This window comes from Rhinopithecus bieti, unplaced genomic scaffold, assembly GCF_001698545.2.
Source record: "Rhinopithecus bieti isolate Rb0 unplaced genomic scaffold, ASM169854v2 scaffold_2554, whole genome shotgun sequence".
In the NCBI taxonomy this organism is placed as follows: Eukaryota; Metazoa; Chordata; class Mammalia; order Primates; family Cercopithecidae; genus Rhinopithecus; species Rhinopithecus bieti.
Window position 1 is genome coordinate 3,322,031 of NW_016804196.1, and position 23,027 is coordinate 3,345,057.

At 39.0% G+C, this 23,027-nt stretch overlaps 1 protein-coding gene across 1 annotated transcript in view; it reads left to right on the forward strand.

Annotated features, from left to right (window-relative positions):
- Positions 1–23,027, forward strand: part of PHLPP1 (PH domain and leucine rich repeat protein phosphatase 1) — a 271,957-nt gene that overhangs the window by 96,889 nt on the left and 152,041 nt on the right. Inside the window, exon 2 of the mRNA XM_017867150.1 lies at positions 20,288–20,484. Within this exon, the coding sequence (XP_017722639.1) occupies positions 20,288–20,484 (197 nt within the window). The remainder of the gene's footprint in view (positions 1–20,287; positions 20,485–23,027) is intronic.

The window sequence follows — 23,027 nt, forward strand, 5'->3', positions numbered from 1 at the left end:
TTTTTTTTTTTTTAACTTCCTTTTCTTTTAAACTTTTGATAATGGGACTGTATTTATAATAATTGGAAAACATTTAAGTGAAAACTCTATGGATTTTGTGTGTGGTTCTAAGAAGTTTTAAAACAAAGCTTCTAAAATTTCCAAAAGATAAATCTTAGTAATAGGATAATTATAGGAGGCTTTATAATTTTTTAAAGAGATTCCTAATAAGTTGAGAGAAGCTATCTATTTGGAATGGGTTTAAGGTAGTTTTCTGATGTCATGTCTGTACAAGATAGCTTCTTAAGGTCATTTTTCGAACTTTTGAATCTAGACTCAACATATTTAATGTGATCAACTTTGTAGGGAAAGGGGCAGTGAGCTGATTATTATCTAATGCAGTAGAGAGGAGTGGAACGTAAAGTTTTTAGGAAATTGTTTTGCTCTTGGAATTTTTGTTTATAAAAGACTAATTTAAACAATAGCAGGGTGTATTACACAGTAGAAAGTAAACTCTATAACCCAACCTCCTAGTTAGAACCACTGGAAAATAATTTTTAATTATATTGGGACTTATGTGATTCTAGGGACATGGCTCTTAATCATTGTCTGAAGTCATCTTGGCCGAAGTCTGTTTGCAGCAAAGAAAACTGAAATGTAGTTGTTTTTTCACTGTTTGAAGAGAGATACACAGTGGTGTAGATTATCCCAAAATCATTCATGCTTGGCTTTCGAATTTTTATTTTAGTATGTACTTAGGAGTGTGTGTGTGCTCAGAAGAAACACCACAGCACTCCCAATAAAAGCATGTCACTGTGAAAACTTGACTCAGCTGGAGCTGTGGAGCTGTCTAGCTTCATCATCCTGATTTCCACACCCACAGCAGTGTGCATTACCCCTGACACAGTCATAGTTCTTATCTAAAGGAGGTAGCTAGGTATGTGTGTTCCTTTGGAGCAGTTAAGAGTAAATAGGGGTATACTGGACCTTAGACATTCCAAGAGTTAAGATTGAGTCATTCCTAGGGCCTCTAAATCCTCATGACAGAGTGTAATTGGTATTTTTTCTGAGGCTGAAATTTGAGTTAAGCCCTCCCTGAGTGAGGCCTGCTGCCCAGTTCATTGTTTCAGCGAAGTTCAGTTGTGTCTCCTCGCTCATGACATTGCACACTTTAACTTTTGTGCCTGTGACTTTTTTTTGTGTATGGAAAAGTACCACAAAAATAAATTAAGCTGGGAAAGCAGGTGATTAAAATCCTGAAGTCTACAAAAGTGATGGTTTCTAGGTGGAATATAGAAGTTGTAGGTAACTTCAGAATGTTGAATGTGGTGGAAGCTAAACCTATGGAACTGAACAGGTCTACCATCTGTTACAACGGAAATGACAGCAACAAGAAGTTAGTGTTTCAGTGATTATTTCAACCAATGAAAATTTTGCTCATCAAATAAGAAAGAAAACTTGAGAATGCTGAAAGGACTCTTAAGGTATTGTGTGAAGTTACGCACAGGAAATGTGAGAAGTAACAGATGGTGAAGACATTGAACTGACAAGTGAAGGTTGATTTTGCAAATTTCAAATATGTTTTGCCAGATATGAAGTTAATAGTGGGAGCCTGCCCCAACTCACTATATATTGCTTCTGGAACTGAGCTGAAGAAGCTCATACAAAGGAGGAAGGGCTATGGTCTGTATGAATTCAAAATTGTAATGAAACCCACATTTGAAGAAGATACCTTCTCATACATCTCAAACACACACATCCCAAAAAGAGATGTGAGCATCAGGCATTCAGGACTACTGAAGAATAATTGTGATCTGTCCATGGAATCATGTAATGGAGGGAACTTGAAAGATGCCTGAGAACTGAATCTAGTTCCTTTTGAGGAAGAGAGATGGGGGAAGGAAGGAAGAAAGAGGAGAGTGGAAAGTTTGGGCAGCACCTGATATCTCGTCCATTATGCCTCACGTTTGCCTCACTCTTCTCTCTGACCTGATTTGCTTGTTTCTTTGGTCTAGGTTATAATCAACCAAATCCTGATGATCCACCAGGTCAAGTTGGTTAGTTATGTTAGTAACGTAATACTGTGTAACTTGTCAAGTTGTGGTCCCCAGACCTGCAACATCTGCAAAATCTCAGGCGCCTACCCAGAACTATTGAATGAGAAACTCTTGAGTGGCAGAGCCCCTCAATCTCTGTTTTAGCAAGACTTCTAGGTGGTTCTGGCACATGCTTAGGTTTGAAGCCTTTCGTTTTAACTTGTCTTCATTCAGCCTTTCCCTTTCAGCATTTAAATTTATTATTTCCTGCACCACTACACAAATATACAATCAGTGATCATGTTTATAATTTTGATTTTGTATTATTTTAAAAGTTCGTGGCTCATTTACTATAGTTTATGTGAGAATTTTCTTCGGTGGATTTTTTTTTCCCCTTTTTAATTACTTTAGCCCTGTGTTTGCAGAATCTTTAGAGATATAAAGTGGTACTATTTTCAGGTACTAGTTAATCAATATTATAAAGAAAACTATAAGCTGTAGGCATATTCAGGAATTTAGAGATTATCAAAAGCTTCAGGGCATGACATTTGTCCAGGATAAGGGTCTATGGTAATTTGGGAGATATAAATAAACCTAATCAAATTGAATAGCTGTCAGTAAGAAGCAAGATTTACTAGGCAGTTGACTTTATATATTTTGATCTGATGCATAAATTAACCCTCCCAAATCTGTTTAGCAGCTGGTTGTCATTTCCATTAGCTAAAAAGCAGCTAGTCTTAAATCTGTTTCAAAGCTCCTGCCAGCACTCCTCGCTGAGCTTCTTTTAGCCTCTCAGCTCTGAGACAGAATTCCCAGATGCAGTTGTGCTCCCCTAGACCTCTTATGGAGTCATGTCAATCCTTCTGCTAGCTCTTGAAATGACCCTAGGCAAGTAATTTAATTCATTCTTTCTGTCACTGGTCATAGTGAAGAAGGATTTAAGGATTTATATGCAGTAAGAAACATGCTTTAGAGTTTTATCAGTCTAAGCTCTGAAGGTAAAGAGGGTGAGGTGAGAGTTGAGTGTTTTCACTCATTCGACCATTTTCAGCTCCAGGGACATGGTAAATTCTTCCAGTAGCTTTCTATAGTGATCATACTTTTCCTAGATTTTAGTGCAGTATTTATCATGAGTACTTTCACTCTCTTACATTTTGGAAATTCTTGTGATTGCTTAATGTGTTGTCCTTATTCTTGTTTCTGACCATTTCTGGTTACAGTAGATTTATACAAAGACCTATAAATTTTGTAGACTCTTTTAGGGAAGTGTAGGTTATTAAAGTTTTACTATGTTCAGTAAATAGAATTATGTGAAACCAACATAGTAAAGTCGTGTGAGTTTTTGCCCCAGAACTTAGTAGTTTAAAACACCAAACATTTATCTCTGAGTTAGGAATTCAGGAATGGCTTAGCTTAGTGGTTTAAATACCAAACATTTATCTCTGAGTCAGGAATTCAGGAGTTTCAGGAATAGCTTAGCTGTGTAGTTCCGGATCAGGGTCTGTCTTGAAGTTTGCATTCTGGCCTAGGGGCTGGAGTTCTCTGGATTTGACCGTGGCTGGAGGATGTTTCTTTTTGTTTTTTGTTTTTTTTTTTTGACGGAGTCACGCTCTGTCGCCCAGGCTGGAGTGCAGTGGCGTGATCTCGGCTCACTGCAAGCTCCGCCTCCCGGGTTCACGCCATTCTCCTGCCTCAGCTTCCCGAGTAGCTGGGACTACAGGCGCCCACCACCACGCCCGGCTAACTTTTGTATTTTTAGTAGAGACAGGGTTTCACCGTGTTAGCCAGGATGGTCTCGATCTCCAGACTTCGTGACCCGCCTGCCCCCGGCCTCCCAAAGTGCTGGGATTACAGGCGTGAGCCACCACGCCCGGCCTTGAGGATGTTTCTAATATGGCCTGCTCACATGGCTGTTGTTAAGAGGCCTTAGTTCCTTGCTGGCTGTTAGCAGGAAGTTTCAGTTCCTCACCTTGTCGGCCTTTTCAAAGGATTGTATGAGTATCCTCATGACAGGGCAGCTGGCTTCCCCAGAGGGAGTGATCCTAGAGAGAGAGAGAGGGAGGAGGAAGCTATATGCTTTTATGACCTAGTTTCAGAATTCACAAGCTGCTGCTGTCACTTCTACTATATTTTGTTTGTTAGAAACCAGTCACTAAGTGCAGTACAGACACAAAGGAAGTGGAATTAGGTGCTCTCTTTTGAAGGAAAAAATTTAAAATAATTTGTGGACATATATTTAAACTTGTTCTGTTCTTAAACTTTAAATTTGTGCTACCCTTTTCCTGATATTTGAATGAATACATACATATAAATTGTATTTATTTACAGTGTCAGAATTATGCCATACCTGTAGTCTAAAACAGACATTTTTATGTTGATCCTCTATGGTAACCATCGTTTCAGGTTGGCAATTACTTACCAATAATATTGTTTTCAAGTGATTCCTTATAATTTCATTATAGATGCATTCTACTTTAACCAGTTTCCTATTGTTGAATGTTGAGGAGGGTTTTTAATGTTTCTTCACTATAAATGATATTATATTGGGTATTCTTTACATACATCTTTGTAAATTTAAGTTTTTTTCTTAGATTAAGTGTCTTGAAGTTGAAAAGAGTACAAACATTAAGGCTTTTGAAACCTGTTTTCAAATTGCCCCTCAGAAAGGTTGTGTTAATGTACACTCATACCAGCAATGTATAAGAAGTTTGTTTCTGGCTGGGCATGGTGGCTCACGCCTGTAATCCCGCACTTTGGGAGGCAGAGGTGGGCGGATCACGAGGTCAGGAGTTCAAGACCAGCCTGACCAACATTGTGGAACCCTGTCTCTACTAAAAATACAAAAAAAATTAGCCGGGCATGGTGGCATGTGCCGGTAATCCCAGCTACTTAGGAGGCTGAGGCAGGAGAATCACTTGAACCCGGGAGGCAGAGGTTGCAGTGAGCCGAGATCGTGCCATTGCACTCCAGCCTGGGTGATAGAGCGATATTCCATCTCAAAAAAAATAAAAATAAATAATAAAAAAAGTTTCTTTATTTTTCTAAAACTTTATGCAGTGGTGGGTATTATTAGTCTTTTAAAATCTTTGCCAATTAGAAAAGTGGTAAATGGTAGTAGTTTGTTTTAGTTTTTACTATTATCAGTGGCAATTTGGGGAAATGTTTTTTGTCTACTTGTACTTATATGAACTTGCCTGTTTATATATGTTTATTTTTTCATTAGGGTACTGTTTTGTAAAATTATTATATTAAATAAGACATCATTTCTGCCATATTTTGTGAAAGTGTTTTCCAGTCCTCTTTGAAAATTTAACATTTTTGTGTAGCCAAATCTATGAGATTGTCTTGGGTACTTTTAGCTATTTAAATATTTTAATAGTAGAGACAAGGTCTTGCTCTGTTGCCCAGGCTAGAGTGCAATGGTGTGACTTTGACTCACTTCGGCCTCACCTTCCTGGGCTCAGGTGATCCTGCCACCTCAGCCTCCAGAGTAACTGGGACTACAGGTGCAAGCCCCCACACCCAGCTAATTTTTGTATTTTTTTGTAGAGACGGACGTCTCACTGTGTTTCCCAGGCTGGTGTGAAAGTCCTGGATGTAAGCAGTTCTCCTGCCTCGGTCTCCCGAAGTGCTGGGATTGTAGGTGTGAGCCACCATACCTGGCTCTGTGAAACTAAACTAACACAGAAATGATACAAATGATAGACTTAGTTGCCAAGGACAATTTAAGCAGCTATTTTAGTTATGTTCCATATATTCAGGAAAATAAAAGAGAGCATTTGCATATTAAGGAGAGACGTGGAAGATACATATGTGTGTGAATGCATATGTGTATATGTAGGTAAATACACACGCATACATACACAAATTGAATTTATAGAGATGAAAAATACACTGGAAGGCATTAACAATAGATCAAACACTACAGAATAAAAGATTAGTGAACTTGAAGATACAGTAATTGATTACCAATGATGAAACATACGGATTAAAAAAAAAACCCATAATGAATTGTGGGATAACTTCAAGTGTTTGTAATTAGAGTCCCTGGAGAGACCTTGTGAGGTCAGAAAAAATATTTAAAATAAGGGCTGAAAAAATGTCAAATTTGACCATAAATCTAAGAAGTTCCACAAACCTTGAGCACATGAAACATGAAGTATGCTAAGAAGCATGATTACGTTGCTTAAAACCAGTGATAAAAAGAAAAAATCTTAAAAAAAGCACTGAGAGAGTGCCGAACATGCTAGGACTTAAGAATAGCAACAGACTTTTTTTTTTTTGAGACGGAGTCTCACTCTGTCACCAGTCTGGAGTGTAGTGGCGAGATCTCGGCTCACTGCAACCTCTGCCTTCCAGGTTCAAGCGATTCTTCTGCCTCAGCCTTCTGAGTAGCTGGGACTACAGGTGTGTGCCACCATGGCCAGCTAATTTTTGTATGTTTAGTAGAGACAGGGTTTCACTATGTTGGCTAGAATAGTCTTGATCTCTTGACTTCGTGATCTGTCCGCCTTGGCCTTCCAAAGTGCTGGAATTACAGGTGTGAGCCACTGCGCCCAGGCCAGACTTCTTGACAGAAACAGTGAACACTAGAAGTCAGTGGAAGAGATCATTCTGAAGGAAAAAAGCTTTTGACCTAGAATTCTGTACACAGTGAAAATATTTTTGGGCCAGCCTCGGTGGTTCACGCCTGTAATCTCAGCACTTTGGGAAGCCGAAGCAGGTGGATCACCTGAGGTCACGAGTTCAAGGACCAGCCTGGTCAACTTGGTGAAACCCCATCTCTACTAAAAAATGTAAAAATTAGTGTGGTGGCGGACGCCTGTAGTCCCGGCTACTTGGGAGGCTGAGGCAGGGAGAATTGCTTGAACCTGGGAGGCAAAGGTTGCAGTGAGCCAAGATTGCACCACTGCACTCCAGCCTGGGTGACAGAGCGAAACTCCATCTCAAAAAGAAAATATTTTCAAAAAAACAAAGGAAAAGGAAGACTTTCTCAAATTTACAAAAGTGGAAAGACTATCAACAGCAGACCTGTGCCATAAGAAATGTCAAGCCCTTGAGGTCAAAGGAAAAAGATAACAGGTGGAAATCTGGATCTACATAAAGGAATGAAGAACACTAGAAATAATAAATATAAAAGACTTATTTTAAAAATTATCTTCCAAGGTAATGTGTTATTTTAGTAAAGACAACAATAGTATATTGTGGGTGGGCAAGGGGGAGGTTATAACCACTGGAATGCCAGAAAATGGTTAGCAACCTCCTCTTTGCCTTGATGGTAGCATTTGCCAATTTCCATGCTGTAAATACAGCCACAGGGGTGGTTTTCAGGCTGCAAACATGATGTCACTAAATGTAGAGCCGGGAATAGATACACAGTAATATACTGTTATATAGTATTTCTAACATTAATGTACAATAGATGTATGTGTTAGACAATAGTAAAATGTAGTAAAATGATTAGGATGTGATGAGTTTTGAGTATTTATTACTGAAAATTAAAAAACCAACTGTGAACCAGTATAAACCAACTCATGCGTACCACTGTCAGTAACATGTAAGGGAAAAAACAAATGGCAACAATAGCACAAAAACTAGGAGAACGGAAATGGCAGTGTATTATCCTAAGGTTCTTAAATTGTACATGAAGTGATACAATATTATATTGGTAATGGAAATGGAAGTATACTGTTGTACTGTACTAGTTATGGTGTTCATGAAGTGGTATATTACTTGAAGGTAGATTGTGAGTTCAAAATGTATATAATGAACCCTAAAGCAACCATTAATAAGAACACAGTAAGGAATGTATTGTTAATATGCCAACCAAGAGGATTAAATGGAATCAGTTAATACGAAACAAGGCATAAAATGAGGAAAAACAAAGAACAGATGGGATAAGTAGAAAACAAAGAATAATATGGTAGATTTCAATTCATACACATCTATATTTACATTATCAGCAGTCACATTAATGTGAAAGGAGTAAATGTTTCAGTTAAAAGACAGATTATCAGATTAAAAAAAGTAACTGCTGCCTACAAGAAACCTATTTTATTTTATTATTATTTGTTTATTTAGAGACAGAGTTTTACTCTTGTTGCCCAGGCTGGAGTGCAATGGAGCAATCTCGGCTCACTGCAACCTCTGCCTCCTGGGTTCAAGTGATTCTCCTGCCTCAGCCTCCCAAGTAGCTGGGATTACAGGCGCCTGCCACCACACCCAGCAAATTTTTGTATTTTTAGTAGAGACGGGGTTTCCCCATGTTGGCCACCATACTGGTTTCGAACTCCTGACCTCAGGTGATCCACCCGCCTCGGCCTCCCAGGTGTTGGGATTACAGGTGTGAACCTCTGCACCTGGCCAGGAAATCCATTTTAAATATAAAGATCATATAGTTTCAAAGTAAAAAGATGAAAATATGTAAATGTTGGTAACACTGATTATAAGAAAAATAGAGTGGCTATATTTGCATTGACAAAGTAGATTTTAGAGAAAACAGTATAATCAGTGATAAAGAAGGTTGTTTTATAATGATAAAGCAATCCATACATCAAGAAGATAGAACAATCCTAAATGTTTATGCACCTAAATAGAACTTCAGTATACATAAATCAAAAGCTGATAGAACTGCAAGCAGAAATAGACAGATCCACAATTATAGCAATACATTTCAATGCCTTTCTCTCAATCTTTAAAAGAATGTGTAGACAAAATTATTAAAAATATAGAAGACTTGACTAGCACTCTTAACCAGCTGGACCTCAGTTTATAGAATAATGCACTCTGCAATAGCAAAATACACATTTTTTTTCAAGTACATATGGAACGTTGATATGATTAGGCTTTGAGTCCCCACCCAGATTTCATCTTGAATTGTAATCCCCACAATCCCCACTCTGGTCAAAGGAGAGACCAGATGGAGATAACTGAATCACGGGGGCAGTTTCCCCCATTGCTGTTCTCATGATGGTGAGTGAGTTCTCATGAGACCTGATGGTTTTATAAGGGGCTCATCCCCCCTTCGCTCAGCACTTCTTCCTGCCACCTTGTAAAGAAGGTGCTTTGCTTCCCCTTCCGCCACGATTGTGAGTTTCCTTAGGCCTCCCCTGCCATGCTGCACTATTAGTCAATTAAACCCCTTTCCTTAATAAATTACCCAGTCTTGGGCAGTTTTTTATAGCAGAATGAAAACTAACTAATACAAACATTAACCAAGATAGACTGTATTCTACACTATAAAACAAGTATAATAAGTTTATTTTGTTTTTAATTCAGCACTGTAAGACAAGGCAGAAACAAAATATTTTAAAAATCAATTCCTACAAAGAACATTCTCTGACCACAATCTTGTGGAATTAAACCAGAGACCAAGAAAAGAAAGATAGCTGGAAAATCCTCAAATATGTGTAAATGAAATTACATACTTCCCAAATAGCTATGTGTGAAAGAAGAAATAAAAAGGAAATTAGAAAGTACTATGAACTGATGAAAGGTTAAAACATAATATACTAGAATTTGTGGGATGCAGTTAAGCAGTGTTTAGAAAAAAGAGAATCTCAAAATCAGTAGAAGATGGACCCAGTGCATTGGCTCACACGCCTGTATCCCAACACTTTGGGAGGCTGAGGTGGGCAGATTACTTGAGTGCAAGAGTTTGAGCCCAGCCAGGGCAACATGGTGAAACACTGTCTTTAAAAAAGAAAAAATATATATTAGTAAAAGAAACAATAAGCAATAACAGTGAAAAATAAATAAATGAAACAGAAAATCAGTGAGCCTGAGGAACATGGTGAAACCCTGTCTCTACAAAAAGTACAAAAGTCAGCTGGGCATAATGGCATGCACCTGTAGTCCCAGCTATTTGGCAGGCTGGGCTGGGAGAATCACTTGAGCCTGGGAGGCAGAGGTTGCAGTGAGGCGAGATCGCACCACTATACTCCAGCCTGGGTGATAGAGTGAGACCTTTTATCAAAAAAAAAAAAAAAGAAGAAGAAGGAAAGAAAGGTAAAAAGAAGATCAGCGAATTTAAAACCATTAAGAAGCTTAATAAAATTGATAGTTCTCTAACCAGACTGATCAAGAAAAGATAGAAGAATCAAGTTACCAATATCACGAATGAAAGAGGTGACATCATTACAGATTCTATAGATATTAAAAGAATAATAAGAATATATGTTATGTTTTTTGAGACAGAGTCTTGCTCTGTCACCAGGCAGGAGCGCAGTGGCACTGTCTGGGCTCACTGCAACTTCTCCCTCCCACGTTCAAGCAATTCTCCCACCTTCTACTCAAGCCTTCTGAGTAGCTGGGATTACAGGCGCATGCCACCATGCCCATCTCTACAAAAACAATTTTTTTACATTAGCCAAGCATGCTGGTGTGCACCTGTAGTCCTAGCCACTCAGGAGACTGAGGCAGAAAGATCACATGAGCCCAGGAGTTTGAGGTTACACAGAGCCATGGTTGTGCTACTGCACAGTGTGGGTACAGACCAGGACCCTGTTTCTCAAAGCAAAAAATTATCAATTAAATTCATAATCATCTTGGTGACAGAAACAGCATTTGAGGAATTCCAATATCCCTTTCTGATTTAGAAAAAAAATACCTTGGCAAGTTAGGAATAGAAGGAAACTTCCTCAGTTTGATATAGAGCATCTGTAGAAAATATACAGCTAATAGTGTTTTATTCATTTATTTGGCTTTTTTTTTTTTTTTGAGACGGAGTCTTGCTCTGTTGCCTAGGCTGGAGTGCAGTAGCACGATCTTGGCACACTGCAAGCTCTGCTTCCCGGGTTTACGCCATTCTCCTGCCTCAGCCTCCTGAGTAGCTGGGACTACAGGCGCCTGCTACCACGCCCAGCTAATCTTTTTTTGTATTTTTAGTGGAGATGTCGTTTCACCGTGTTAGCCAGGATGGTCTTGATCTCCTAACCTCGTGATCCACCCGCCTCGGCCTCCCAAACTGCTGGGATTACAGGTGTGAGCCACCGTGCCCGGATGCTAATAGTGTTTTAAATGGCAAAAATTTGAATGCCTTCCCCTTAAGATCAGGAAAAAGGAAAGAATGTCTGCTTTCACTGCTTCTGTTCAAGGTTGTAGTAGTGAGGTAAGCGAAATAAATAAAAGGCATCTAGATTGCAACTCTGCTTTTTTACAGAGTAGGATTTATACTACCTGGTTTCACAAGTAATTTTAAAGATTATTTTAAAGATAATTTTAAATGTACTCCAACATACAAACAGAACCAAAGACAAAAACCACATGATTATCTCAGTAGATGCAGAAAAGGCGTTTGACAAAATTCAACAGCCCTTCATGCTAAAAACTCTCAATAAATTAGGTATTGATGGGACATATCTCAAAATAATAAGAGCTATTCATCACAAACCCACAGGCAACATCACAGTGAATGGGCAAAAACTGGAAGCATTCCATTTGAAAACTGGCACAAGATAGCGATGTCCTCTCTCACCACTCCTATTCAACATAGTGTTGGAAATTCTGGCCAGGGCAATCAGGCAGGAGAAAGAAATAAAGGGTATATAATTAGGAAAAGAGGAAGTCAAATTTTCCCTGTTTGCAGATGACATGATTGTATATTTAGAAAACCCCATCATCTCAGCCCAAAATCTCTTAAGCTGATAAGCAACTTCAGCAAAGTCTCAGGATACAAAATCAATGTGCAAAAATCACAAGCATTCTTATACACCAATAACAGACAAACAGAGAGCCAAATCATGAGTGAATTCCCATTCACAGTAGCTTCAAATGGAATAAAATACCTAGGAATCCAACTTACAAGGTATGTGAAGGACCTCTTCAAGGAGAACTACAAACCACTGCTCAGTGAAATAAAAGAGGACAGAAACAAATGGAAGAACATTCCATGCTCATGCATAGTAAGAATCAATATCATGAAAATGGCCATACTGCCCAAGGTAATTTATAGATTCAATGTCATCCCCATCAAGCTGCCAGAATGGGAAAAAACTACTTTAAAGTTCATATGGAACCAAAAAAGAGCCCTCGTTGCCAAGACAATCCTAAGCCAAAAGAACAAAGCTGGAGGCATCACGCTACCTGACTTCAAACTATACTGCAAGGCTACAGTAACCAAAACAGCATGGTACTGGTACCAAAACAGAGATATAGACCAATGGAACAGAACAGAGTCCTCAGAAATAATACCACACATCTACAGCCATCTGATCTTTGACAAACCTGAGAGAAACAAGAAATGGGGAAAGGATTCCCTATTTAATAAATGGTGCTGGGAAAATTGGCTAGCCATAAGTAGAAAGCTGAAACTGGATCCTTTCCTTACTCCTTATACGAAGATTAATTCAAGATGGATTAGAGACTTAAATGTTAGACCTAATACCATAAAAACCCTAGAAGAAAATCTAGGTAGTACCATTCAGGACATAGGCATGGGCAAGGACTTCATGTCTAAAACACCAAAAGCAATGGCAGCAAAAGCCAAAATTGACAAATGGGATCTAATTAAACTAAAGAGCTTCTGCACAGCAAAAGAAACTACCATCAGAGTGAACAGGCAACCTACAGAATGGGAGGAAATTTTTGCAATCTGCTCATCTGACAAAGGGCTAATATCCAGAACCTATAAAGAACTCAATCAAAGTTACAACAAAAAAACCAAACAACCCCATCAAAAAGTGGGCAAAGGATATGAACAGACACTTCTCAAAAGAAGACATTCATACAGCCAACAGACACATGAAAAAATGCTCATCGTCACTTGCCATCAGAGAAATGCAAATCAAAACCACAATGAGATACCATCTCACACCAGTTAGAATGGCAATCATTAAAAAAATCAGGAAACAACAGGTGCTGGAGAGGATGTGGAGAAATAGGAACACTTTTACACTGTGGGTGGGACTGTAAACTAGTTCAACCATTGTGGAAAACAGTGTGGCGATTCCTCAAGGATCTAGAACTAGAAATACCGTTTGACTCAGCAATCCCATTACTGGGGATATACCCAAAGGTTTGTAAGTCATGCTGCTACAAAGACACATGCACACGCATGTTTAATCTGGCACTGTTCACAATGGGAAAGACTTGGAATCAACCCAAATGTCCATCAGTGACAGACTGGATTAAGAAAATGTGGCACATGTACACGATGGAATACTGTGTAACCATAAAAAAGGATGAGTTCGTGTCCTTTGTAGGTACATGGATGCAGCTGGAAGCCATCATTCTCAGCAAACTATCACAAGAACAGAAAACCAAGTACCGCATGTTCTCACTCATAGGTAGGAATTGAACAATGAGATCACTTGGACACAGGAAGGGGAGCATCACATGCCGGGTCTTATTGTGGGGAGGGGGTAGTGGGGAGGGATAGCATTAGGAGACATACCTATTGTAAATGATGAGTTAATGGGTGCAGCACACCAACATAACACATGTATTCATATATCACAAACCTGCACGTTGTGCACATGTACCCTAGAACTTAAAGTATAATAATAATAAAAAAAAGAAAGTTAAAAAGTAAGTAAGCCAGACTGGGAGAAAATATTTGCAAGTCATATATCTGATAGAAGTCTGGGCACAGTGACTCACGCTTATAATCCCAACATGTGGGAGGCTGAGGTGGAAGCATCATTTGAGTGCAGGAATTCAAGGCCAGCATGGGCAACATAGCGAGACCCTGTCTCTACAAAAAATGGAAAAAAATTATCTGGGCATGGTGGCAGGCACTTGTAGTCCCAGCTATTCGGGAGGCTGAGGAGGGAGGATCATTTGATCCCAGGAGGAGGTTGAGACTGTAGCGAGCTATGTTTGTGCCACTGCACTCCAGCCTGGGCAACAGCAAGACTGTGTCTCAAAAAAAAAAAAAAGTATATCTGACAGAGGATTTATGTTGGGAATAGCTAAAGAACGCAACCCAATTAAAATTGAACAATAGATTTGAATAGTCACTTTGGCAAAGAAGATATGCAGATCAGAAACCTGTGAGAAGATGATTAGTCCTTAGGGGAATGCAACTTAAAACCATAGGGAGATACCACTACATATGCACTAGAATGGCTAAAAGTGTTGACTGGGGGCCAGGCGCCGTGGCTCATGCCTGTAATCCCAGCACTTTGGGAGGCTGAGGCGGTGGACCATCTGAGGTCAGCAGTTCTAGACCAGCCTGGCCAACATGGTGAAACCCTGTCTCTACTAAAAATACAAAAATTAGCCAGGCGTGGTGGCGGATGGCTGTAATCCCAGCTCCTCGGGAGGCTGAGGCAGGAGAATTGCTTGAACCTGGAAGGTGGATGTTGCAGTGAGCCGAGATTATGGCATTGCACTCCAGCTGGGTGACAAGAGTAAAACTGCATCTCCAAAAAAAAAAAAAAAAAAAATGTTGACAGGGATGTGGAGCTTATGGAACTCTCTGCACTGCTGCTGGGGGTGTAAAATGGTACAAACAAGCCATTCCAGTCCTAGGTATTTACCCAAGAGGAATCAGAACATTTGTCTATACCAAGACTTGTACACCAGTGTTCTCCGTCAAAATAATAATAATAAAAAAAAAGACTGTAAACAATTCAAATGTCCATTAGCAGATCAGTTGTTAAATTGTGATATATTACTACAAGGTAATACTACACAGCAACAAAAAATAATGAACTCTTGCAACAACATGGAAGAAAGTGACAGAAACCAGATCATAGTTGCCTGAGTGTGGGAGAAACTCTGTGGGGGTGTAGGGAGAGGGAGAAATCACAGTGGGACATGAGGAAACGGCAGTGATCAATATACTTATTTTCTGGTGACGGTTTCATGTGTGTAGATACGTCATATCTTATTTTATACTTTATGTAGTTTACTGTATGTCTTTTATACATTAATAAATCTGTGGAAAAAAAAGTGAAGATTTTTAAAAGGTGGATGTTTCTATCATAGAAAGCATTTTGCAAAAACCATTCATGACACTAGAAAAGTACTTCACAAAACAATGACTTTTTGGCTCTGAAAAAAATGACAGGGTCTTACTCTGAAAATAAATGTTTAAACCATCCAGGATGTAAAACAACCACAACAAAGGCACACGAAGTACATTGCTTCCGTTTTCTTAAAGTTTTCCTTATAATGGACCACCCCCACCCCCCATTATTTTTAACAGTGGTCAAATGAGCCAATGTGTACTTTCTCTTTTTTTTTTTTTGAGACAGACTTTCGCTCTGTCACCTGGGCTGGAGTGCAGTAGCACAACCTCAGCTCACTGCAGCCTCCGCCTCCTGCGTTTAAGTGATTCTCCTGCCTCAGCCTCCAGACTAGCTGGGTCTACAGGCGCCCGCCACCATGCCTGGATAATTTTTATATTTTTAGTAGAGACAGAGTTTTGCCATCTTGGCCTGGCTGGTCTCGAACTCCTGACCTCAAGTGATCTACCCACGTCAGCCTCCCAAGGTGTTGAGATTACAGGCATGAACCACTGTGTCCAGCCCAGTGTGTACTTTCCAAAATAATGTTTTACTTTTTGGTTAAGATGTTAGTTTTGGCTTTCTGATGTAAAATTGTAAATACTTTAAAAACCAGTGTATGTATACAGATATATTAATATCTTTTCTATAAAGTATATATATATATAATATATGCTTATATATTTATATATTTACATATTTTATATAATATATATTTATATAATATATATTTATATATTCATATTATATATATATATTTTTTAAAGACAAGGTCTTACTCCATCTCCCAGGCTCCGGAGTGCAGTGGCACAATCATAGCGCACTGCACCCTTGACCTCCTGGGCGCAAGCAGTCCTCACACCTGTACTTCCTGATTAGCTGGGACTACAGGTGCCTGCCACCACTCCTAGTTAATTTTTTTATGGAGACGGGGTTTCACTATGTTGCCCAGGCTGGTCTTGAACTCCTGGGCTCAAGCAGTCTTCCCACTTTGGCCTTTTAAAGTGCTGAGATTACAGGCATAAACCATTGCACCCAGCCCAGATACATTTTTAATTATAGTGATTACAGTAGACCTATCACTATAATACTCAGTGAGCTTTTTTTATTGGAAACAATGTCTGTCGAGGTAAATATTATCTGTCTAAATAGTTTGCTACATGGACTAGGCCTCCTGAGATAGGTAAACTATGTGAAGGAAGAGATAAGAAAGATCAAAGACAAATAATTTTGTAAGAATAAATTTGGCTATAGGAGAAATTAATTTTAACCTACCCCTTCCTCATGTTTGGAATGTGATTTAAGGAAATGGGAATAGGCTCTTGTTACTGAGTGATTTCACCATCCTTTATTCTCGTGGGTATGGTCAAATAAATCTACTACAGTTATCTGCCAAATCTGATGTCTGTGCATATTAAAGTTGTTGTTGTTGTTTTTTTTTCTGGAGGTCCATTGCTTTCATCGTATTTTTAAGGTAGTTTTATATGACGTGAAAAGGTTGAACTAGCTTACTTACGGAGATGACAATTAAAATCCTGAATTCATGAATGTGAGGAATACATTTGTTAGAAAATAAACAGACCTTGGGGAATGACTTATTTTATTATTTTAGATTTATGGTCACAAAATATAACCATCTATTTGTGGTTGCTGAAATGTAGGTCTCAGGCCTTGGTTACCAATGTTTCAAATCTAGGGCTGTGGTAGTAGACAGAAGTCTAAGTGATACTAATATATATGATCCTTGGACTACATTTTTAGAGATTTTGCTTTATATGGTTTTGGACTACGTTTTAGAGATTTTGCTTTAAGCAATTTGACGCAGAGAACATTTTCTTGATACCTCTAGCATCTAGCATACTGGATTATAAGACATTTCATGCTCTGTTTTGCCCCCTCTTTAAAAAACAGTTTTACTATGTGAAATAAGAACTGTCATTTTGGTGTGGGAGAGGAGCTTTGAGTATGTAATCAAGATCCAGAGGCCGTCTTGGCGCGGTGGCTCACACATATAATCCCAGCACTTTGGGAGGCCGAGGTGGGTGGATCACGAGGTCAGGAGTTTGAGACCAGCCTGGCCAATATGGGGAAATGCTGTCTGTGTTAAAAATACAAAAATTAGCCAGGCATGGTGGCATTTGTTTGTAGTCCGAAGTGCTTGGAGGCTGAGGCAGAAGAATCAATTGAACCTGGGAGGCAGAGGTTGCAGTGAGCCGAAATCATGCCACTGTACTCTAGCCTGGGCGACAGAGTGAGACTCTGTCTAATAAATAAATAAATAAATAAATAAATAAAATAAAATAAAATAATCCAGAGGCCCTAGTTTGATTCTTTAGCATTGTGCTGTAATTTTCTACAAGTGGGCCATGCCTGGTTTTTAAATAGACTAGTATAGATCACCTTACCTACCATGTGCCAAGTGCGTAAGTAAAAGAGGAAGTATATGAGTATGTTTTCAAATCACTCTCTGTTGTCGTATTTCTGTCTCAGCTTGAAATGTTTGCTTTTGCTGTCTGTTTTTCCTCCTGGATCATGTAAAAATGCCTTAAGCCTGTAGGGAATTAGAGTAACATTTCTAAAGTGAAAGTTAACAACTGACCCAGCTTTAAACTGGCAGACGTGAATTACTTTGGTATTGTCAGTGTTTATTAGAGCATAGGGCAACTGGAATTCCTCTGAGTTGAGAATTTTGAGAATTGGCAGGAAGAGCAAAAATAATTCCTTATGTCATAGAACAAGGAAGTCTGATAAAAAGGAGGGTGCACCTGGGTAATTGTCTAGGTATATATTACCTCATTCATCTCCATATTCCCCAGGACCCACTTAGTACACAGCCACGTCCTAAGGATGTGTCTGATCTGGGACACCCAGGGAGAGGACAGACAATAGGGATATTGAAATTCATTCAGAGCAAGACCAGAGGGATTTGATTCAGACTGGGATGTTCAGGGTTTTCCAAGGACAGGCTGATCTGACTCTTGGGCTCCAGGACAATTCGGAACTCTTGGAAATTTTTCTGACTAGGGAATAAAGAGCCAGAATCTACTGATGTATCCATACTCTTCTGTTAAAGATCCCTTCTGGCCTTTGTCCAGTCTGTCTGGTGATTTGCTCTGGGGCTTTCTGTAGGATGTATATGGAGTTGGAGAATTGAAAGGCCAGCCCTTATGTATGCCTGTTCTCTTTTTTTCCAGTCTCTGTTTCTTCATAGAACTGCATAAATTTGACAGGTTAACAAGTATTCTTGAAGCCACTCTCTGATGGACTGAATAAAATGCCTACTTCTTTGCATTTATTGTGTGTGTGTGTGTGTGTGTGTGTGTGTGTAGATCAGATCAGATCCCTTTTTAGCATTCGTTTATTATGTCAAGGAAATTGGATTTTGGAAACCCAGTAACCTATTGTCCATTGTTTTTAGTCCTTCATTTGCTTTTCATTTTATTATTCTTTGTCTTTTCTTCTCTCTTCTTCCCCCTAGGAAGAGAGTCTGTCATATAGTAAGGAGCTCTTAGATTGGAAACCCAGGCATCTTCCTCTTTAGGTATAAATGAGCTTGTGCAGAATGGGACATGTGAATCACTGTGTCTGATCCATCATTGGCAGCCCTTGGCTTGTCACATCTCACAATCTGTTTTGAATAGTCTTCTGGGCTCCCTACTTATTTGTGGGAAAACTAACGTGGTAGACAAACAATACAGTACCTTTCCAGTGAGAGCTCTAACAGTGTAGCTGTTTGCTGGGCACCTGGTTCAAGTAGCTGAATCACTGTTATACTTCATCCTGGCCCAGCCTCAACAAAATTTTGTAGTGTGAAGTGTTTATTTTATAAAACATTTTTATCTACTGGGAGAAAGAAGAAGCGAAATTCAAACCTGTGGCTTATTTCCTAACATCTGTGCCCTAAGTATGTATTGGGAAGGTTCAGATACTCTTTGGAGTTTCTTGTTATTTATTTTTAGAGCTGTTGTTCTTCCTGTTCCCTGTCTAATAAGTATTAGACATGTATCAAAACCACTTGGTATTTATGCTGATTTTTAATATTAATAAGAATGTAATTTATCTTGAACCTATTTCTTTTGCTAGCCCTTGGCAACTAGTCCAACTTCTAAATCAATATGTTATTCCTGACTGGGGTCCTACTATAGTACATATATCTCTTATTAACTTATCTCTGGGCAGAGGCTGTGGTACTGTTTGAAATTATCTATTCAGTATCTAGAAATGTGGAAATACTTTTCTGGTTGCTTATGTGACTCTATCACTATGTTTGTGTCAATCACAGTAGTTCTCCCATTAAGTTGATAGGACTTGCCTGACTAATTCTGCCAAATTCATTTCCATTTGGGAAGTAAAGACTCTTCAGACCTTTCTCAGATCTCTTTCAGCCTTTTAGCCTCATTTCTTATTCCTCTGTTTCTGTGCTCCATACCATGAGTCATAAGTATTGTAGGACCCATTCTTCATGGATTGCTGGGATAGTACTTCTAATAGGAAATCATCGTGTTTTTTAAGAAAAATATTTCCTTTCTTACAGTAAATACACATTGAATATCTGTAGAAGGAAAAATATCCGCAGTTAATTTTATTAAACTGATTAGTTTTATTAAATGTAAGATGTTGGATGTTATTTTCCTATCTCAGGCTGTAATACTTTCTTCTTAGTGTATTTAAATAACTCTATCCATTCATAAACATCGTGAAGTCTTTTCAAACATAAAATTAAATTGTGAAAGATATGCAAGAAAATCAAACTCCAACCCAGGCGCGGTGGCTCATGCCTGTAATCCCAGCACTTTGGGAGGCTGAGATGGGCAGATCTCCTGAGGTCGGGAGTTCGAGATCAGCCTGACCAACATGGTGAAACCCCATCTCTACTAAAAATACAAAAAAAATTAGCCATGCCTGGTGGCCGGCACCTGTAGACCAGCTACACGGGAGGCTGAGGCAGGAGAATTGCTTGAACCTTGGAGGCGGAGGTTGCAGTGAGTTGAGATCGCACCACTGCACTCAAGCCTGGGCGACAGTGAGACTCCGTCTCAAATAAAAAAGAAAAGAAAACTCCAGTTGAAACAGAGAGTTAAAATGGTGTTTTCCTAGGATTTTATGGAAAAGGCTGTTCACTTAATATTAAGTGTACATGTGGAGATGTAGTTCTTACCATAATTCCATTACGACAGTTGTCATCTCAATTATAAATTAGATTGAATTTTTAATTTTCCCTTGAATTATTCCCTTGTTGTCCAGTTCTTATATCTGGTATGCAGATGAGTAGGAAAAGCTTCCATTTTAAAAGAATAACATGTTTGCTTGTGTTTATTTCAGGAAAACCTCACAGCACGGGTAGCTCTGAACGGATTCAGCTCTCAGGAATGTATAATGTCCGTAAAGGCAAAATGCAGTTGCCAGTGAACAGATGGACAAGACGCCAAGTCATCCTGTGTGGGACCTGCCTGATAGTATCATCTGTGAAAGACAGCTTGACCGGAAAGATGCATGTTCTGCCACTGATTGGTGGAAAAGTAAGTTAGTTAGTTAGTTTGTTTGTTTATTTATTTATTTTTTGAGTCGGAGTCTTGCTCTGTTGCCCAGGCTTGAGTGTAGTGGCATGGTCTCAGCTCACTGCAACCTCTGCCTCCTGAGTTCAAGCCATACTCCTGCCTCAGCCAGGATTACAGGCATGCACCACCACACCTGGCTAATTTTTGTATTTTCAGTAGAGACGGGGTTTCACTATGTTGGCCAGGCTGGTCTCGAACTCCTGACCTCAAGTGATCTGCCCGCCTCGGTCTCCCAAAGTGCTGGGATTACAGGTGTGAGCCACCGCGCTAGGCCGAAAAGTAAGTTTAAAACAAGCAAAATACTAACAAGTTTCCCAGCATCAGTAAGGACCTTACTTTAAGCCATTTCTGTGATGTGGGGTAGATGATTTTTGACTCATCTGAGGTCTTATTCAGTTCCTGTTTTGGATGTTGTCGGTTGGTGGAACTGTGGAGAAAAAACAGTGCCATTGGCTCATGTGAGGCCTTGATGATCATTGCTTCATTAGTTATGTGCATTGTACCTACTGGACAGAAAATAGGTAGAATTTCATTGTCATATTTCAGAGTTTAGATGACAAATTGATTACTTATGAGTTGGTATCTTAAGCATACATTTTCTAGTAGAGGATACTGATCCTTAAATTTGTGAATTTAGAGACATTGACCCCTGCTGAAGGTTTGAGTCTATAGCGCTTAAGTATTTGACCACATTTTCCCCTATCTGTGTTTAGTGACCAGTGGGGTTAGCATTTTTAGTTGATTAAGTGCCTAGTTATAAATTTTGAATCTTAAATGTTTCTCATTTTGGAGAAAATGTGATGCAACTGATATATTTTTGACATTATTGGTTTCTTTGCTTTGGGTATGTTAACTATTTTATTGCTGTTATTTATAAAATAGAACCAGATTGCTTGGGAAAATGTTATATTCTTTTCTTTGTCAGAGTTATTAATAAAGTCCCAAGCATTGGTAAGGGTAGCATCACTATAGTTAGATGTCATATTTCTTGATTTTTCAGTAATATAATATGTTAATAAATGGAAATTAGGATTTGGATGAGAAAATGATTCATTGGACATTGGGGGCACATTAAACAAATACTTTCTTTTTCTTTTTTCCTTTTTTTTTATTTTATTTTTTTGAGATGAAGTCTTGCTCTGTTTCCCAGGCTGGAGTGTAGTGGCATGATCCCAGATCACTGCAACCTCTGCCTCCCGGGTTCAAGTGATTCTCCTGCCTCAGCCTCCCAAGTAGCTGGGACTACAGGCGCGTGACCCCACATCCAGCTAATTTTCCGTATTTTTAGTAGAGACGGGGTTTCACCGGGTTAGCCAGGATGGTCTTGATTTCCTGACCTCATGATTCACCCGCTTTGGCCTCCCAAAGTGCCAAGATGACAGGTGTGAGCCACTGTTCCTGGCCTAAGTAAACCATTTGTTAATTGGCAAATGTCTAAATGTCTGATCTGTTTCAAGGGTTATAAGTGAAGGAAGTAAGACCAGATGTGTATGGTAATAAATGGTTTTGTTGTTCACTGCTGTGTAGCAAGCACATTCTTGTAGTCTTTCCTTATGAATAAATAGCCTATGTTAGTTTTTTCCTCTCTATTCTAGTTTTAAGAAGGCTAATACTTGATCATTTTCAAAAATAGGTTTTGGTCAGGCTGTGCAAGGTACATTTAGATCGATTTTAGTCGTTCATTTTGAATCCACTGCTGCTTAACTTTTGTCGGAGCATTGAAAAGTTAGCGACTTAAGATTTTGCCCTATGGATACATGGATTACTGAAAAAAAATCATCTGTATTACCACCATAGGTTATTAAAAATGCATATTTAATGTTTGATGCTTTGTTGGGTCAACAGTCTCTCTCTTCTCTATGATGTTGGGTGTTTGCATAGGCACATCTAATGTAACTGTTTATTCAGTATCCTCTTTGGGGAAGGCACTGTGCCTGGCACTCCAGAAATACTAACATAGCTAAGTAACCCCCCGCCTTTGAATAGCTTATAATTTTGTATCAGAAGATGAAGCAGGCGCAATGATATCTGTTGTAAGAAAGGTGCAGAAAAGTACTGTGGGGAATTAATAGAAGGAGAGATTACATTTTGTCGGGTAAGAAGGAATTTTGTGATGAAAGAGGTAGCAATTATGATGGAATTCGAAGGATGAAAAGTCTTTTGACATGTGAAGGAGATGGTCAGAAGATTTTTATGCTCATAGAGGCAGAGGCAGGAAAGCACATGGAATGTTCAGATAAGGTCAGCAGATCCGGTTATAATTAGCATTTTCATTCTGTACTAGAGACTTGTCCCGTTTCCCAGGCCTATTACTGGATGGACTTCTACCATTGAGTGAATTGAAAGTTAATAGCTTCCTCTTTTCACAAGCAAAACTTGTAAAACCTGTTTTACACTATGCCTTTAAAAAATAATTGACTACATTGAAAACTGAGTCTTTAATATCTGTTGACTGAGTTAGGGAAAATAATTGATTTCTTGCAGTTTGAGCTTTCATTAATTTT